The 19,762-nt window shown below is 43.8% G+C and overlaps 1 protein-coding gene across 4 annotated transcripts in view; it reads right to left on the bottom strand.

Moving 5' to 3' along the window:
• LOC145344277 (uncharacterized) overlaps nucleotides 1-19,762 on the bottom strand; it is a 118,328-nt gene that overhangs the window by 19,344 nt on the left and 79,222 nt on the right. Inside the window, exon 3 of one of the 4 annotated variants that reach the window (XM_080191333.1) lies at nucleotides 15,056-15,172. The exons of the other annotated variants lie outside the window; for them this stretch is intronic. Within the exon in view, the coding sequence (XP_080047459.1) occupies nucleotides 15,056-15,172 (117 nt within the window). The remainder of the gene's footprint in view (nucleotides 1-15,055; nucleotides 15,173-19,762) is intronic. 4 annotated transcript variants of the gene reach the window in all.

The following is a 19,762-nucleotide window of genomic DNA, read 5'->3' as shown; positions in this document are numbered from 1 at the left end:
ACTAGCAACAAACATGCTTACCCTGAATGACAGAGGTTACTGCATCTGGAGACAGAATGGCTAATATCAGAACTTACATGTTCCCAGCAGAATAATTAAACAGAACAATGTAACTCCAAGGAAAAGCCACAACTATCTGACCCTCATTTACCATTGGAAGATCAAGGAAACAGAAAATAGGAGCAGAAGTAGGCATTTGGGCCCTTGAACCTGCTTCTTCATTCAACATGACCATGGCCTATCCTCTATTTTGAGACTAAACTCTCATACTCTTCTCAAACTGTTAACACCTTTACAGTCTAGAAATTTCCTATTTCCTTCTTAAATATATTCAGTGACTTGGCCGCCACAGCCTTCTGTGGCAAAGAATTCCATAGGTTCACCACTCTCATTTTCTCTGCATCTCAGTCCTGTAAGGCCTGCCCCAGGCCCTGAGACTGTGACCTCTTGTTCTAGATCCCCCAGCCAGTGGTAACAACATCCCTGTGTCCATTCTTTCCAGCCCTGCCAGAATTCCATTTGTTTCAATTAGATCCTCTCTCATTTTCTTAAATTCCAGCAAATACAGGCATAGTTGATCCAATCTCTCCCCATTCAATAATCCTGCTATCCCAGCAAATCAGTCTGACAAACCCTTGCTGCACTGCCTCCACAGCACAAAATCATAGAACCCGCACACCTCTGGACTGAGAGGGGAAAGCAGAGCACCTGGAGAAAACAGGGAGAACGTGCAAACTCCATACAGTCACTCCGCACAATGATAACGATTTTAGCAAAAGTTACCCGCAGGGTCCTGAATCCTGTAATCTTCCCTCCCCTGGTGTCAGCCACAGCTCAGTGGGTATCTCTGAGTGAGAAGGTTGCAGCTTTCAATTCCCACTCCAGAGAGATGGGCACAAAGTCTTGGCTGACTTTCCCAGTGCAGCACCGAGGAAATGCTGGAACGTCCACCTGGATTCTGTGTTTAAGTCTCTGGAATAGCACTTTCACTCACGGAGCCTCAGATGACCCTGGATAGGGAACTTATAACAGACCCGGTGGCCGCAACACAAGGATTGAAGGCAGAAGTGAATACAAATCTTGGGATTACCTGCTACTGCTTTTCTAGTGCAGAAGCAGTCCAAGTTATTTTTGCCTTTGTAGTCACCACAAAGAATAACGATGTCTCAGGAGTCACATAATACATCAGTATATCATAAAATACAGCGGCTCCCATCATTTCTATCCCCCGAGTTTATCACAGACAGCCCCTGATATGGACGCAAGGAACTTGGATTTCTCCACTTCCACTAAAGCTAATTACACAGGTGCTGCTAATAACATATTAATCACCCCAAGTGTTCAGAAAGGATTTTCCACCTCGATATTGTATCCATATGCCAAGCCTTGCATGTGTGTCTGGGCCTCAGTAGATGTTTACTGAGTTGTAGTCAATGACGGTTGATCATTGGTCAGTTGGTGTTGAAGGCCTCCCCCCATTGGTGTTACAGATGATCAGTTCTGGGACAGGAATGGGGCTACGTTATCAAACACGGGTAACACGTGCTCGCTTGGGACATGTTCACTCTCAGCAAAGGGAACTCCTCCCTGTACCTGACCCAATCACTGGGGAAAGGGAAGACAGCTGAGGCATGACGACACACACTAGAACAGGTGGGGAGTCGAGCCTACTTAGTCCTCTGCAAGTGAGGATGGTCTTAATTCTTCAGAAAAATTGACAGATCCATCCAGTGTGAGCCAAGTTTATCAACACTAACAATAGGAAATGGGGTCTTTACCACACAGTCTGGCCCATCAAAGAAGCAAAACATCTTAGATCCACAAGAAAAATGAGCAATTAAGAACTAGAAGATTGAGCTGCCATGACATTGAAGTTTGGAAGGCCTCATAGGCAGTATGTCACATGCTTGCTGTGGTCTGAGATCATGGCTTCATCAGAACATACAGTACTGCAAGCTAAAAATAGTGGCGTTTTCCCATCACACACCAGTGACAATCAAGTCAATGCACCAAAGAACAAAGAAAATTACAGCACAGGAACAGGCCCTCCGGCCCGCCATGCCTGCACTGACCATGCCGCCCAACTGAACTAAAATCCCCTACCCCTCCAGTGACCATATCCCTCTATTCCCAGCCTATTCATATGTTTGTCAAGATGCCCCTTAAAAGTCTGCTTCCACTACCTCATCAGCCAGCGGGTTCCAAACACCCACCAGCCTTTGTGCAAAAAATTTACCTTGTACATCTCCTTTAAACCTTGCCCCTCACACTTTAAACTTATGCCCCCTAGTAACTGACTCTTCCACCCTGGGAAAAAGCTCCTGACTATCCACTCTGGCCATGCCCTTCATAATCTTGTAGACATCAGCAGTGCCACCTTGGGAATTTAATCCCCTACATCACTTCAACTTTACGGATTCATTCCCCTTTACGCAGGATCGTCCAGCAGTACAAGAGGCTATTTGGCCCATCGGGTCTGTGCTGGTTCTTGCACTTCCCTCACAGACTGCAACTTATTTCCTTTTATGTCACTATTCCTGTTCAGACTCTAATCCTGGATTTACACCCATATCTGAGTCATTGGCACAAAGTGAATCACCTGCTCTTTCCCCGATCCCTGCAATTATTTTTATATTTCAATATGTAACCAATTCTTCTTTTGTAAATAACCCAAGAATTTGCCTCTCTTTCAGAGAACACATTTCAGACCACGACAACCTGCTGTGTTAAACTAAAATGCTTTTCACATTGCCACTGGTTCCTTTGGCAATCACTTTAAACCTGTGCCCTCTGGGCATTGGCCCTTCCACCAGTGGAAACAGTTTTTCCATATTTATTCAATCAAAGTTCTTTATGACTTTGAATGTCCTCTATTAAATCTCTAGAGCTCTTGTGGTGCAGTGGGTAGCGTCCCTGCCTCTAAGCCAGATGTTATTAGCTTGTCGGTAGGTGTTGAAGGCTCTTCTTCTGGCTCTGGGCTGGGTTCAAGTCCCATTCCAGGGCTTGGTGACCAAGGAAGGTGTATTTACTACGCAATCAGACTGGTTGAATATTGGCTGGTAAATCTTTCCAGCTGACCCCTCTGGCAGGCAGTAAGATTGGGAGAGATTCCTAGTCAACCACGTAGCAGAAAGAAAATTGAAGCCTCCATCATCACTATCTAAATGCTCCGGACTAGTGTATGTTGCCACAGCAACTCAGACTTTGTGGGCGTGGTAGTTGCCTGCATTTCCAGTTGGGTCAGACTGGTGCCAACACTACAGTGTTCAACCCCTGTTGCAGCAGTGGTAGGTTTGGGACCTGTCGATAGTGGAGGTCGGAATGCTTTGGGGTCGACCTGCAGAGAACTGATTGTCTGTGTGGAGTTTGCACTTGAACGGCATGGTGACACAGTGGTAAGCACTGCTGCCTCACAGCACCAGGGATCTGCGTTCAATTCTGGCTTTCGGTGACTGCGTGGAGTTTGCGCGTTCTCCGTGTCTAAGTAGGTTTCCTCCGGGTGCTCCAGTTTCCTCCCACAGTCCAAAGATGTGCGGGTTAGGTGGATTGGCCATGCTCAATTGCCTTTTAGTGTCAGGGAGATTAGCAGGGTAAGTATGTGGAGCTACAGGGATAGGGCCTAGGTCGGATTGTTGTTGGCGCAGGCTTGATGGGCTATAGGGATTCTATGATTTTATGAGGTGGATTGGCCAAGCTAAATTACCCCTTAGTGTTTCACAGTGTGTAGGTTAGACGGATTAGCCATGCGAATACACGGGGTCATGGGGATAGGGCGTGGGTTGGGCCTGGGTAAGATGCCCTTTCGAAGGGTTGCTGCAGACTCGAAGGGTTGAACGGCCTCCTTCAACAATGCAGGGATTCTATTCTGTGTGATTAACAGAAGAATTACATCTCCCTTTCATCTTTACCGTTCGAAGGAAAATCAATCCTGGCTTCACAAAGTGACTTAATATCAGCTAGAAGATAAGTCATTAGTGCAATAGGACAGCTCACAGCTTGGCAAGTGTTACTGAAACCCATAAATGAAACTACCTGGAGTGCAATTATTGTTTTCGAAGAAACTATTAGAAGGTGCAATTTTCTCTGTTATTTCAACTGAAACCAGGCTCAAATGTTGCACACGTCATCCTGTGAAAACTAAGCAAGCTCAAACTTGCTAAATACCTCTTACACATTTCCCTAGAATGTTCAGGAGCATCTTCTCAATAGGGTGCTGTACATAGGGTGGGTATGTTGCCCTTGGAGAAGTTGAGTTCAAAGCGTAAGATTATAGGGACAAGTTGCAGAAGCTGGGCTTATATAAAATCATACAGTGCAGGAGCCCATCGAGTTTGCACCGACCACGATCCCACACAGGCCCGATCACCATAATCCCATGCATTTCACCCTAGCTAGTCCCCCTAACACTAAGGGGCAATTTAGCATGGCCAATTCACCCTAACTCACATATCTTTGGACTGTGGGAGGAAACCCATGCAGTCATGGGGAGAATGTGCAAACTCCACACAGACAGTGACCCAAGCCAGGAATTGAACCCAAGTCCCTGGCACTGTGAGGCAGCAGTGCTAACCACTGTGCCACTCACTACTCTGGAGAGCAGGAGTTTAACTGGTGATCTAATTGAGTGTTTATGACAATTCAATGATTTGATAGGCGGATGGAGAGAGACTTTGGGTGGCGAGGGGTGTTTATGGACAGCTCAACCACCCCCCCCCCCCCCCACACCCCACTCACTCCTAGAAGCAAAGTTGACATGATGTTGAGCAGCCATGAAGTGTTGCAGGTGGGTTAACTGGGCAGCCTGCGGGACTTCCACCTCTCACTGGGGAGGCCATTATAGATAGATTAGCTCCTTCCTTCCTGCCCACTCTTGTATGACTGCCTGTGACAACCATTTTACAGCATGGCTAGCCATTTCATCAGGGTCAATTGGCTCAATCCTTGGTCATGACTAATTGATGCATACTTATCTATTTAAATATGGTGGGCAGGTAGCGATGGGCACCCCACCCTATTTTAGGTGCCTCCCCGGGTTAAAAATAAAGCCCATTTTCTTCTGATGGGGGAATCCTGAATACAAGAGCAAAACTTTAAAATTAATACTAAGCTATTGAGAGATAAAGGGTGGTGAAAATCTGAAACACTCTTCCCTCAAAAGAGCTCTTGGTGCTGGGGCAGGGGAGAAGGTCTCAATTCGCAACTCAAGTAGCCAAGGATATTGAGGACAAAGGAACCAAGGCAGGTATCTGGAGTTAAGATCCAGGCCTACTCCTGCTCCTATTTCTTATGTTCTTAAGATGCAGATAAGTCAAAATCTCATTGAAAAACAGTCCATTCTTGAGGAGCAGATTGGCCTCCTCCTGTTCCTGTTATGTTCCCCACCAAGGCTCAGCGCAGTGTATAATGGGGTTCTCAGCATGATTGTGCTCTTTAGTCCCAGTTCAGATGGGAGAATGTGATAGCCAAGGGAAGCGATGACCCCATTCTTCATGGGCAGTACTGAAAATGGGAACAGTCAGACCAAATGACTGGAGAATTTTTACCTGTGGCCTCATTGAATCTGATACATGTTTAGGCCTGGGATTTACCTGCCTCTGTATTGGGCAACAATGTGTTTTACTGGGAAAGGGAGAAAGTGGGACATCTCAAAAAGGGAGAGAAAGAGGTGTGAAATATTTGCATAGGTTACTTTGGTAACACAGTTATTTTGTTTATTCAATTTTAACTTGAATAGCTTCCTTTCTGATATTTGTTGATGGGTCTGCCTTTTTTTTGTCACATTCTACATGTCTCACTGATCCCTGAATATTTCCTTTCCGAACCAGGAAGGTTTGATCCTGTACAGTCCCTAGATTTCCCCGACACTCAAAGTGATCATGTTACTTTGTCTAAGGCTTGTAATGGTCAACAGAAACACAGAATACAGAAAACAGAAAAACCTTAGCAGGCAAGATTAGTCACTGTCCCCCACGATCAACATCCTGGGGTAATGACTGACCAGAAATTGAACTGGGTCAGCCACAACTACTGTCAGTACAAGAGCATGTCAGAGAATCCTGTGGAGAGTAACTCATCTCCTGACTCCATAAAGCCTGTCCGTCATCTACAGGGACAAGTAAGGAGTGATGGACTACTTTCCACTTGTCTGGATGACTGTGGATATAGTACTCAAGAAGTTTGCCACCGTCCAGGACAAAGCAGCCCACTTGATTGGCACGTAGGAACATAAGAACTAGGAGCAGGAGTAGGCCATCTGGTCCTTTGAGCTTGCTCTGCCATTCAATAAGATCATAGTGATCTTTCTGTGGACTCAGCTCCACTTTCCCACCTGCTCACCATAACCCTTAATTCCTTTACTGATCAAACAGTTATCTATCCTTGCCTTAAAAGCATTCAGTGAGGTAGCCTTAACTGCTTCACTGGGCAAGGAATTCCACAGATTGTGTGGAGAAGTTCCTCCTCAGTCCTCAATCTGCTCCCCCTTATTTTGAGACCATGCCCCTAGTTCTAGTTTCACCCGCCAGTGGAAACAACCTCTCTTATCTATTCCCTTCATAAATCTTATGTATCCGTAAGATGTCCCCTCATTCTTCTGAATTCCAATGAGTATAGTCCCAGTCTACTGAGTCTCTCCTCACAAGCCAATCCTCTCAACCTCCGAATCAGCCTAGTGAATCTCCTCTGCACCCCCTCCAGAACCAGTATATCCTTTCTCAAGTGAGGAGACAAAAACTGTACACAGTACTCCAGGTGTGGCCTCATTAGCACCTTATACAGCTACAACATAACTTTGCTCTATTAAACTCCATCCTCCTAGCAATGAAGGACAAAATTCCATTTGCCTTAATTACCCACTGCACCTGCAAACTAACTTTTTGTGATTCACGTACAAAAATACCCAGGTCCCTCTGCACAGCAGCATGCTGCAATTTTTTACCATTTAAATAATAGTCCATTTTGTTGTTATTCCTACCAAAATGGATGACCTGACATTTACCAAAATTGTACTCCATCTGCCAGACCCTCGCCCATCACAGACATTGTGTCCTCTGCACACTTTGCTCTGCCACTCATCTTGGTGTCATCTGCAAATTTGGACACACTATACTTGGTGCCCAATTCCAAATCATCTATGTAAATCATAAACAATTGCGGTCCGAACAGTGATCCCTGAGGCACACCACCAGTCACTGATCACCAACCAGAAAAACCCATTTACCCCTGCTCTTTGCTTTCTGTTAGTTAACCAATCCTCTATCCATGCTAATACATGACCCACAACACCGTGCACCTTTATCTTATGCAGCAAGGCAGCATCTTGTCAAATGCCTTCTGAAAATCCAGAAACACCATATCCACAGGTTCCCCATTGTTCACTGTGCAAAATGTTCTCAAAGAATTCCACCAGATTAGTCAAACATGACCTTCATGAACTCATGCTGCATCTTCCCAAAGGGACAATTTACATCCCGGTGTCTTGCTGTTTCTTCCTTGATGATAGTTTCAAGCATTTTCCCTACTATAGGAGTTAAGCTAACTAGCCTGTAGTTGCCTGCCTTTTGTCTATTTTTTTTTTAAAAACAATGGCATCACATTTGCTGTTTTCCAATCCACAGGAACAACCCCAGCGTCCAGCAAATTTTGGTAAATTACCACTAGTGTATTTGCCATCTTCCTGGGATGCATTCCATCAAGGCCAGGAGATTTGTCTACCCCATCCACCACTGACACACTGCAGCAGCAATGTGTATCCAGACATACTGCAGGAACTCACCACGGCTCCTTTGACAGCATCTTCCAAACCCATAAGTTCTACCGCCTAGAAGCTACAAGGGCAGCATTTGCTTAGGAACATCACCTCCTGAAGTTTCCCTCCTAACTTGAAAAGAAATCCTGGATTACCCTCCCTGACAGCACTTTGCAACACCATGGTGATGCGAAACATATTTTTTCTGTATTATTTTGTGGGATGTGGGGATCGTTGGTTAGGCCATTTTATTGCCCATCTCTAATTGCTTTCAGTTGGCCATTTCAGAGAGTAGTTAAAAATCAACCACATTGCTGTGGCTCTGGAGTTACATGTAGACCAGGCCAGGTAAGGCTGGCAGACTTCCTTTCCGAAAGGACATTAGTGAACCAGTTGGGTTTTTATAACTATCAACGATAGTTACGCAGAGACTATCACAGATTTATTAATTGAATTTAAATTGCACCAGCTGCCATGGAGGGATTTGAATCCATACCTATTAGTCAGGATTACTCATCAGTGACATTACCACCATGCTATCATCTCCCTCCTATTTTATTCATGCAAAATATATATTTATATTGCTCTAATGGAAACATTTCTATGCTTTTCTATCCATTTCAAGATGGCTTTGAATCAATAATATTTCAGATTTAACTGATAGCCTTTCCTGTGGCATTATATAACAGGCCTTTTAGAAGTGTAGAATCAGCCAAGGTTCAGTGGATAGATTCTTGTCTCTGGGGTAGAAGGTTGTTCAAATCCCACTCCAGACACTTAGGGCGCAATTTTTCCATCTCGCCCACCATGGGAATTGATGCAGGCAGAGAGTTTGGGGGGTGGTGGGGTGATAGAACGTGCAAAGGTCTGTTGACCTCGGGTGGGATTTTCTGGTTTTGGGGTGAGTGCAGCCGGGAAATCCCAACCCAGACACACAATCCAGCCCGACAGTGCCAGTGCGATACTGAATGAGTCCTACACTGTCAGAGCTGCTGTCTTTCAAATGAGACATTAAAACCAAGGTCCTCTCAGGTGGAAGTAATAAAAAAAAACCTCACGGCATGATTTTGAAGAAGAATTCTCCCAGGTTTCAGGTCAATTTCATCCCGCAACAAACATCACTAAAAGAAAACGGGTGATCACATTATTGTTCATGGGAGCTTGGTTGTACATTTCTACAAAGTTCCACAGGAAAGCCGCCAGCGACTACACATTGAAAGTATATCACTGGCTGTAAGGTGTTTCAGAACATCCAGAGGCTGCAATAGGTGCTATATAAATGCACATCCTTTTCTTTCAGCACCGTTGTAGGATTGTGGTTGCACTATCATGTTCTGAAGCTACTGATGGAAATCATTGGCCCAGAAATACATTATTTGGTTTAAGCGATCCTATTACAATTACTTCATTTGTCATGTTTCCAAACTAGAGTGATACCAGATGTATTGGGCATCATTGGACATTACAACATAAATCATTCACCTTTCATGTCTGCACTGGCTCTCTGAAAGGATCATCCACTTCACCCCATTCCACCACAAACTTCTTGAAATGTTAATGAATCAATTATTCTGTTCACAGGTAAAGAAAGGCAACTTTCGCAGCATTGACTTCAGCGCAAACATCTGAGCTCCAGAATTAGGAAAGCTTTCAACAGAACATTCAGCTGCAGGTCAGATGTATATAACTTGTTGCTGGCATCCCATCAACATCAACTTGTATTTCTATCGTGCAATGAAAAATCCTAAAAAGCCTCAAAGGAAAAATGTAAAACAAAGTCTGACTCCAAGCCACATGACAAGACACAATTTTTCAAAAGTGAGTTCAGAACAGTGACCAATTCAACTATCTGTCAAAATTCTGTCCATAGCTTCACTGTTAAAGTGTATTGAACATAAGGGTTACGAGTGGACCACTTAGCCCCTCAAACATGCTCTGCCATTCCACAAGATCATGGCTGATTTGTTTGTGTTAGAATTTCACATTCCCGATACCCTTCGATTCCCTTGCCTAACAAGGATCCATCAACCTGTCCCTTAAAAACATTCAATGACTCCACCTCTACCGCCTCTGAGGCGGAGAGTTCCAAAGTCACACAACCCTTAGAGGAAAAAAATTCTCCTTATCTGTCCTAAAAGGGTGACCCCTAATTTTAAAACAGTGCCCCTTATTCCTGGACTCATCCACAACAGGGGACATCCTTTTTATGTCCATCTTGTCAAGACTATTCATGATCTTATATACTTCGATCAAGTTATCCCTCGTCCTTGTGAGCTCCTGTGGAAACAAGCCTATTCTGTCTAACCTTTCCTCATAAGACAACCGGCTCATTCCAGATATAAAGCTAGTAAACCTCCCCTCAATCGCTTCCAATGCATTTACATCCTTCCTTAATTAAGTCGACTAAAACCGCACACGGTATTTGAGATGTGGTCATAATCAATGCCCTGTATTACTTAAGGATAACATCCTTACTTTAATGTTCAATTCCTTTTATAATAAAGGAGAGTATTCCATTAATCTTCTTAATTACTTGCTGTACCTGCATACTTTTTGTGACCCACGCACAGGACAGTTGAATTCCTCTGCACCATGGAGTTCTGCAGTCGTTCTCTGTTTAAGTATTATTTATGCATCCAGCCAAAGTGAAGAAATTCAGTTTTCTATATCATTACTCCCTCTTCCAGATTTTTGCTCACATGGGTTGAACATGGACATGTTCAACATGTCCACACCCATCTGCAAGCTCCATATGTCCTCTTCAGATCATACTTTCCTACCTGTCTTTACGTCATCTGCAAATTTAGCTAGCATGCTTTCACTCCCCTCAACTAATTCATTGATATGAGTTGTATGAAGTTGAGCTCCAGCACACACAGATTGACCCTGGTGGGACTCCACTTGTCATGTCATAGAATCTCCACAGTGCAGAAGGAGGCCATTTGGCCCATCAGGTCTGCACCAACCACAATCCCACCCAGGCCATATACCATAACCCCACGTTACCCTGCTAATCCCCCTGACACCAGGGTCAATTTAGCATGGCTAATCAACCTAACCCACACATCTTTGTGGGAGGAAACTGGAGAATCCAGAGGAAACCCAGGCAGACATGGGGAGAACATGCAAATGCTGCACAGACAGTGACCAAGCCTGGAATTGAACGAGGGTCCCTGGCACTGAGGCAGCAGTGCTAACCACTGTGCCATCATGTTTCGCCCAATCAGAAAATGATTTCTTAATGCATAATCTTTGTTTTCTGAAAGCCAAGCCAATCTTCTGTCCAGGCTAATAAGTTACCCCCTACACCATGAGCTTTTTTCTTCCACATTAACCTTTGATATGGCATCTGTTCAAATGCCTTCAAGAAATCTAAGAACAGTACATCTAGAGGCTTCCCTTTATCTACAGTGCATGCTACTCCATCAAAGAACAATCTAATAAATTGATTAAACATAATTTCCCATACACAAAACCATGCTAACTCTTCCCCGTTACCTTGAAGTTTTCTAAGTGCCCAATTATAACATTCTTAATGATCGATGCCAACACTTACCCACGAGACATTAGGCTAACTAGCCTATAGTTTCCTGTTTCCCTCCCTTCTTGAATAGAGGGGTCACATTTGCTACTTTCCAACCTGATGGAACCTAGTGAATTTTGGATGATTAACACCAACACTTAAACTATTTCATTGGTGACCTCTTTTCAGACTCTAGGATGAAGTCCATCAGGACCTGGAGACTTGTCCATCAATTTGCTCAGTATAGCATCCCTGGTGATTGTAATTACACCAAGTTCCTCTCTCTCTTTCACCTCCTGATTTACAGTTATTATCGGAATGTTTGACCTTTTAGTTCAACTCCACATTTTCACCTATTCCCTGTAACCTTTGATCAGATTTCCTGGGAGATCAAAAGTCTGTCAATCTCAGGGCCAGATTTTGGTTATCGAGGCAGATAGTTGGAGTTGGGAAATTTCCTAACTCACTAAACCCACCTTGGTAGAAAGTATACGTGAGTGATACTATCAAAGTAAACAGAATACATAATTTTCACTTGGACTGGCGTTATGATTGGATGCAGTATAGAGTTGGGTCTATCAACTCCAGAAACAATGTGGGTAGGCGACTTCTGAGACATGCGGCTCAGAAGCCTGCCTTGTTTCTCTGGGAGCATTTTAGAAGTTGTTAGGCCTTTTAGCCCTCGCATGTCCTCATCCTTCATCTCACCCACCCCATGACCTCTCATATCTTACATGCTGCCTTCATTGTCACAGACTAGTAATCACCTTGGGGAGACTTAGGATCCATGTGGAAATGATAAAGTTCGAACAATCCAATAAAGCTCTCACGCCTACACTTGAGAGTGGAAAAATGTCTCCTATTCATAAAATGTATACAGATTTCATACATCTCCTCATGCAGTTAATCTAATACAAATAAACATCAATTCACACCCTTATCAAATACAGCTGACATTTTATCAACCTCTTTAGTTTATTTATCCAACTATGAACTCAGAAACCCCTGCTGAGATAATTGTAGATTTCAAAACTGAAGTAAAAACTCATTATGATACAGTAATAGCCCTTGGATAAATGTTAACAAGGAGCTTTATGGAATGGTATGACGAGATGCTACCTTTTTCTAACTCACAGCAGTAATCAAACTTTTAAGATTTAAAGAGCGGGGCATTTAAAAAACATTAGACCATGACAGTTATACAGACCTTATTTACCCATCAAGAGCATTATCTCTACCCCATTAATTTGTGGCTACCACACTGCAGGTTAAGGATTTTGCAGCAGCCAAGGTGGTATCTGTTTGAACTCAGCGTTAAGATCAAATGTTATTATTGAGTCCAGGTTTCCTACCTGTGAGTCATGCTCCACCCCCTTTCTCCTGTTGGCAAAAATTGAACTTGTAGGAAATGGATGTGGGATATCCGTATCTGGGTCTCACCCACCAATTTTAAAGGTGAGCTACATCTTGCTCAAGATCTCCAGCCTTGAATATATGATTGGCCTTCCACAGATTCATAAACCTCTTAATGAAGAGATTTCTCCTCATTTCAGCCCTAAATGGCCAGCCCAGTATCCTGAGGCTGTGTCCAGGTGTTCCAGATCTCAGCCAGGGGAGATAATCTTCCCATTCCTACCCTGTAAAGTTCCTGAAGAATTTTGCAAGTTTGAATGAGATCACCTGGTTCCCCCCATGCCGACATTATAGTTAAAAAAGCCCATCAATGCCTCTACTTTCTCAGAAGACTAAGGAAATTTTGCATGTCTGCTATAACTCTCACCAACTTTTACAGATGCACCATAGAAAGTATTTTTTCTGGTTGTATCAGAACTTGGCATGACTCCTACTCTGTCCATGACTGCCAGAAGCTACAATAAGTCATGAATGTAGCCCAATCCATCACGCAAACCAGCCTCCCATCCATTGATTACATTTCCCACTGCCGCAGAAAAGCAGCTAGCAAAATTATAGATCTCATGCACCCCGGACATATTCCCTTCCAACTTCTTCTGTTGGAAAAAAGACAAAAAAGTCTGAGGTCATGTATCAACCGACTCAAAAACAGCTTTCCTGCTGCCATCAGACTTTCTAATGGGCCTACTTTTAGAAAACTAATATCTTTCTTGACACCCTAGTTATGACTAACACTACATGCTGCACTCTCTCTTTTCCTTATCCATGAACAGTATGCTTTGTCTGTAATAGTGCGCGAGAAACAATACTTTTCACTGTATGCTAATACATGTGACAATAATAAATCAAATATCAATCAAATCTCAAATCTTTTATTCTTCTAAACGCCAATGAGCAGAAGTCTATTTTACTCAGACTCTCATCAGGTACAATCTATTGAACATTCACTGCATAATCTCCAAGGCATTATTATTAGCGAGATCTTGGCAAACTGTTACACAAAGTTTCCATAAACTGAGTCCTGATTTAAAAATCACACCTTTTGCATGAGTAACATGGCTTTTAGTTTGAAGTGAGGTGACACCAGAGTTTAGAGAAATTGTGATCAGGTGCTTATTTAATCTTCTCTCCTGACTGTTTGAGCTATCAACAGAAATGTGAATTGAGAGATTGGGGGAAATCAGTTAAATGGATTAACTGGAGACTATGGGGTTATTCCCCACAGAGAAGAGAAGATTGAGAAGAGATTTAATTGAGGTGTTCAAAAAACAAGGGAACTGGGCAGTGTAAATGCACAGAAACAGTGCCCATTGTCTGAGTGAATGAGAGGGCATGTGCAGGAGATTGGGGAAAGATGAGAACTGGGACTCTTGCTGGCATGGATATGACAGGCTTAATGGCCTCCTTGTCAAGCAACCACTCTATGGGCAGAATTTTACAGTCCCTCTCCCTGGTGGGACCTTCTAGTCCCGCCAAAGTCAATGGGTTTTTGAACCAGACCTGTTCCCATTGCAATGGGCTAGTAAATGTCTGCCCTATGATTCTATAATTATAACTATGTGACACGTGTGTCTTGTATCCATGCTCAGCAACCCCCTGCCCCCAACACTCAACCCAAGTCAAGATTATATCCTTCACTTTGTATTTCTGTGAATATCTCACCTCAGCTCATTTAATGTTCATTGGCAACCTGAATGGAAAGGAGAGGTGGAAAAATGAAGTAACTGCCATTGACTTCCCATGGATCCAATGACCATAAAGTAGTTGCCAGCCAACTCACAACATGTTGTGGGGAATTATGCTTTAACATTACCCAGTCTTTGGTATTGAGGTCAGAAATGGTTGACTTGTAAAGATTTCACACACACATGCACAGATACACACACACACACACACACACACACACACACACACACACACAGCCACTCACATGTATACAAGTACTAACGTATGCACACTCAGTCTCACAGTCACATGCAGAAATGCATACATTCACACATGTATTCACATACACCCATGCATATTCACACACACATGTATTCTCACATAAACATGCACATTTTCCAGCCACTCATGCTGGAAAGTGAGGATGGAGAATTTGGTGCTCAGCCAAATCTCCTGTGCACTGCAATGGAACCAGAGAATCCTGATGGCGTGAACAGCTGGAAAATTCCAGCTATATTCACACATAGCCACAGTCATATTCTCACAGATATGTATGCCCACCTCTCACACACACACACACACACACACACACACACACACACACAAACTCCCATCCTCACCTAAATGCTCACACAACCACACCAACTCTCACACAGGCCTTGGGTCACTCTGCACCCTTCCTTTTGCAGTGATTGGTAAATACTTACTGAGTGTGAGAGGGTGTCTTTTAGCACGGACCAGCTCTGGATGTGTGCGTTCACACTTTGGCGCACGGGTTTTATTTGTCTGCTCCAGAGTATGTGCAGTGGAGTTGGAGCCACGCCCTGGGTAGAAAAGGGTGGGGTGCTGTCAGTGCATTACATGAAAGAAAGACGTTTAGCAAATTATGTGACTCTTTCACTGAATGCCCCACAACAATGTTACTTGGAGTCTGCAGCACAGAAACTGGCCATTCAGCCTAAATGGCATATGTTGGCGTTTATGCTCCACGTGAGCTTTCTCCCATCCCTTTAACCCTATCCATATAACCGCCTATTCCTCTCTCCCTCGTGTGGTTAGTTAGTTCTCCTTTCATGTATCCAAACTATTCACTTCAATTACTTCCTTTGGTAGCAGACTTCACAATCTTGTTCCCCATTGTTTTCTGTAGGACCAGGAGGCAATATGGAATTGGAATTCCAAGGATACTATTACTTCATTCTCTTCCTTTTTACTCTTCTCCTAAGACAGTGATGGACAACCTGATGGGCCACATGAGGGACCCTCCTTCACCTCAGTGAGCCACAAGATTGAAATCGGGCTTGTTCACTAACTGTGACCCCATGAATAAGATTAAATACATTTAACACACGCTGAATATTTCAGCACAAGCAATAGAAAATGCTTAATCATTCATATCTTAATAGAACTGTCATCAACTTCCAAGTAGTAAAAACAAAAGAAATAATAATGCTTTATTTGGACACAGGAGGAGTGCACAGCTCCCACAGTCAATGTAGCAAGCAATCAGCGTACACCTCACTTCACTTGTCCTTATCACCTCAGTTCTATTGGTAGGGAAAGTGCTATGCTGATGGAAACCAGTGGAATGCGGCAACTCCGTGCACGGGCAATGGTCAAAGTGTCTCATGAGCCGCAGTCAGAACCCAGGTGGGCTGCATATGGCCCCTGGACTGCAGGTTGTCCACCACTAACCAAAGACATATAGGAGCAAGTGGACATTTTGGTGAAATGAAATGAAACGTACCGGGCATGATCGTACCTGCTGTTTAAGCCATGCTCCTGCTGCAGCAAGGTCGGAGAATTCGGCAGCCAGCCAAATCTGTTCACTGCAGCAGGATGGGAAAATCCCACCTGTGTTGAATTGGGGAACAGGCTTAAGGGGCAGAACGGACTCCTCATCGTGGAAGAGACATTGGTGAGAATGTAGTGTACACACATTTCAATTAAAACACAGCTGTGTGGAGATCAGCCCTATTTTCAAGCTTCTAGGAACATCAGGGCTGGAATTTTACTGCCTAGCTTGCCCCAGAGTTGGGGTGGATGAGGTTCACAGTAAGGCATTCTCTGTTGGCCTCAGGTGAGATCAGGGGAGAGGCGAAGTGTAAAATTTCAGCAAAGGAGTCTGTTCTGCCCCTTCAGCTGGTTCCGCAATTTAATTTTCTCATTGATTTTTATCTTAATTCCTTGGATCTGCATTGCTTGACATTTGGAGCCATCATTAATCTCCCTGTCTGGTTGTGAAAAAGTGATCTCTCATAGCACAGAGCCATTCTTGGGTCAGGATTTGGGGCAGGATGTACAGGCTCACTCATCCCGAAACCATAAAATCCCACCCGAGGTCAATGGACCTTTCTATAGTCCTCCATTCTCATGGTGGGCAGAACAATAAAATTCTGACGAAGGTATTTAATATCATGCATGATATATCTAACAGTTACATTTATGCAACTTACATATGCCAGTTTGCTGGCCACATGATGGGTACTATTCAACAGCAGGATTTTGACAGAAATAAGATTTGGGAGTCTTAAACAATCAGGCACTCAAACGATCTCAGTGCTGTAGCCAAAATAATTACTGTCCATGTAGGTTTTGCCAAAACTTCTCCCACTCTGCTGCCATATTGTGGGTGCACTAGGAAGGGGTCCTGTTTTAAATACATTACATATTTCCAGCAGGTAACCCAAAGCAACTCCTTCCCATTGTCTTTTTAAAGTCTTGACTCTGATAATTGTCATTAGTTTCTGCTGAGTTCAACACATCTGATAATATACATTAGTATACCGGTTCTGCATTGTGTTCTGAGCACCACATACTTGTTAGGGCATGAAGGCTTTCGAGGACAGCGTGGAAGAGATTTACTAGAAATGGTTCCAGGGAACTTCAGCATAGAGAAGCTCATGTTATGCTCCCTCAAAGCAGAGAAAGCTAAGAGGAGATTTGATGGAAGATTTAAATAGCGTGACTGAAGAGAAACTGTTATCTGTGATTGCTAACTGGAGGAGACTGATGGAGGTTGGGCAAAGAACCAGAGGAGACATGAGGAAACATGTTTTATGCAGTGAGTGGTTAGGATTTGGAACATACTGCCTGATTGGGCAAGAGAAACAGATTCAAGTGCAGCCTTTAAAAGGACACTGAATAAATATTCCAAGGAAAGTTATTTGCAGAGTTATGGAGAAAGGGCAGGAGAACTAATTGGGTTCCTCCTCAAAAAGATTGGTGCTGACTTGATGGGCTGAATGGACTATGTGCTGTGCTGTTCTATAATACTATGGTATCCAACGTTGGCAGAATACAATACTTAGTTTAAAATATATTTATTAGTCACAAGTAGGCTTACATTAACACTGCAATGAAGCTACTGTGAAATTCCCCTAGTTGCCACAATCTGGCGTCTGTTCAGGTGCACTTAGGGAGAATTCAGCATGACCAATGTACCTAACTAGCACATTTTTCGGACTGTGGGAGGAACCAGAGCACCCGGAGGAAACCCACGCAGACATGGGAGAACAGCAGACTCCACACAGACTGACCCAAGCCAGGAATCGAACCTAGATCCTTGGTGCTGTGAGGCAGCCACAACCTCCTTCTGAATCCAATGGCCTTGGTGCTTAAAAAAATCTCACTCTGTTTAGCCAAACATTCTTGATGTCTGAAAGCATTGGAAAATTTCTTTGAACAGGAATGATATTCAACTTTAAATGTTAACATTTCTCTCTCCACAGATGCTGCCAGACTTGCTGGGTTTTTCCAGCATTTTCTCTTTTTTATTGCAGATTTCCAACATCTGCAGTATTTCAGTTTTCCTCTTGCTGATACACCAGTCAGCTTGAGACATTAGTGGAATCTTCCATATGTACTGTGATTTTCCCCAAAGGTTTCTGGTGGACAGGACATACCTGGGTAATCTTCCACATTGCTGGTAAATGTCAGTGTTGTAGATGTACTTGAACTGATTGGCTAGGGGTGTGATAGGTCTTCAGGACTATTGCTGGAATACTGTCAGTACTCCAAACCTTTGCAGCATGTAGTGCCTTCAGCTGTTTCTTGATATCACACAGAATGAATTGGATTGACTGAAGACTGACACCTGAGATGCTGGGGATATCTGGAGGAGGCACAGATGGATCATCCACTCTGCACTTCTGGCTGAAAATTACTCTTCTGCACTGGGGTCTTCCACCATTGATGAGGATGTTTGTGGAGCCTCCTCCCCCAGTGAATTGCTGAATTGGTCACCAGTATTCGTAGAATCATAGAATCCCTACAACGCAGAAGGAGGCCATTCAGCCCATTGAGCCTCCACCATCAACAATCCCACCCAGGTCCTATCCCTGTAACCCCAAGTATATACTCTGCTAATCCCCCTGACACTAAGGGGCAATTTAGCATGGCCAATCAACTTAACCTGCACATCTTTGACTGTGGAAGGAAATCAGAGCACCTGGAGGAAACCCAGAGTCACCTGAGGTCAGAATCGAATTCAGGTCCCTTGTGCTGTGAGGCAGCAGTGCTAACCACTGTGCCAGCATGCCACTGTTTGTGGCTGGATTACAGAGCTTAGAACTGATCTGTTGGTTGTGGGGTCACTGAGCTCTGTCTATCACCTGCTGTCTTCATGAAAATAGTCCTGTTGTAGCTTCACTAGGTTAACACTTCATTTTTAGATATATCCGGTGCTGCTTCTCGGCATGCCCTCCTGCACGCTTCACCGAACTGTCAAAACACTTCATTGGCTGTAAAATGTTGAGATGTAAATTGGCCATGAAAAGCACTTTACAACCACACATTTTTCTTTTAATTATCCCTGTATACACTGGAGGAGAGAGGGGTGTCAACAACATCTCCCCAAGAAAAGAACAAAGAAAATTACAGCAGAAGAACAGGCCCTTCGGCCCTCCAAGCCTGCGCCGATCTTGTTGCCCGACTGAACTAAAACCCCCTCCCCTTCTAGGGACCATATCCGTCTATTCCCATCTTATTCATGCATTTGTCCAGATGCCCCTTAAAACTCTATCATTTCTGCTTCCATTACCTCCCCTGGCAGCAAGTTCTAGGCAACCTCTGTGTATAAAAACTGCCCCATACATCTCCTTTAAGCCTTGCCCCTTGCATCTTAAAACTTATGCTCCCTAGTAATTGGTTCTTTCATCCTGGAAAAAAGCTTCTGACTATCCACTCTGTTCATGCCCCTCAATCTTGTAGACTTCTATTAGGTCGCCTCCTCAACCTCCGTTGTTCCAGTAAGAACAAACTAAGTTTCTCCAACCTCTCCTCATAGCTAATGCCTTCCATACCAGGCAACATCCTGGTAAATCTTTTCCATGCCCTCTCCAAAGCCTCCATATCCTTCTGGTAATGTGGTGACCAGAATTGAACACTATATGCAGGTGCGGCCTAACTAAGGT

The sequence above is a fragment of the Carcharhinus amblyrhynchos genome, chromosome 6 (assembly GCF_965287045.1).
Source record: "Carcharhinus amblyrhynchos chromosome 6, sCarAmb.v2.hapA, whole genome shotgun sequence".
NCBI classification, from domain to species: Eukaryota; Metazoa; Chordata; class Chondrichthyes; order Carcharhiniformes; family Carcharhinidae; genus Carcharhinus; species Carcharhinus amblyrhynchos.
Note: the sequence above shows the minus strand (reverse complement) of the source record. Positions and strands in the feature narration are given on the sequence as shown.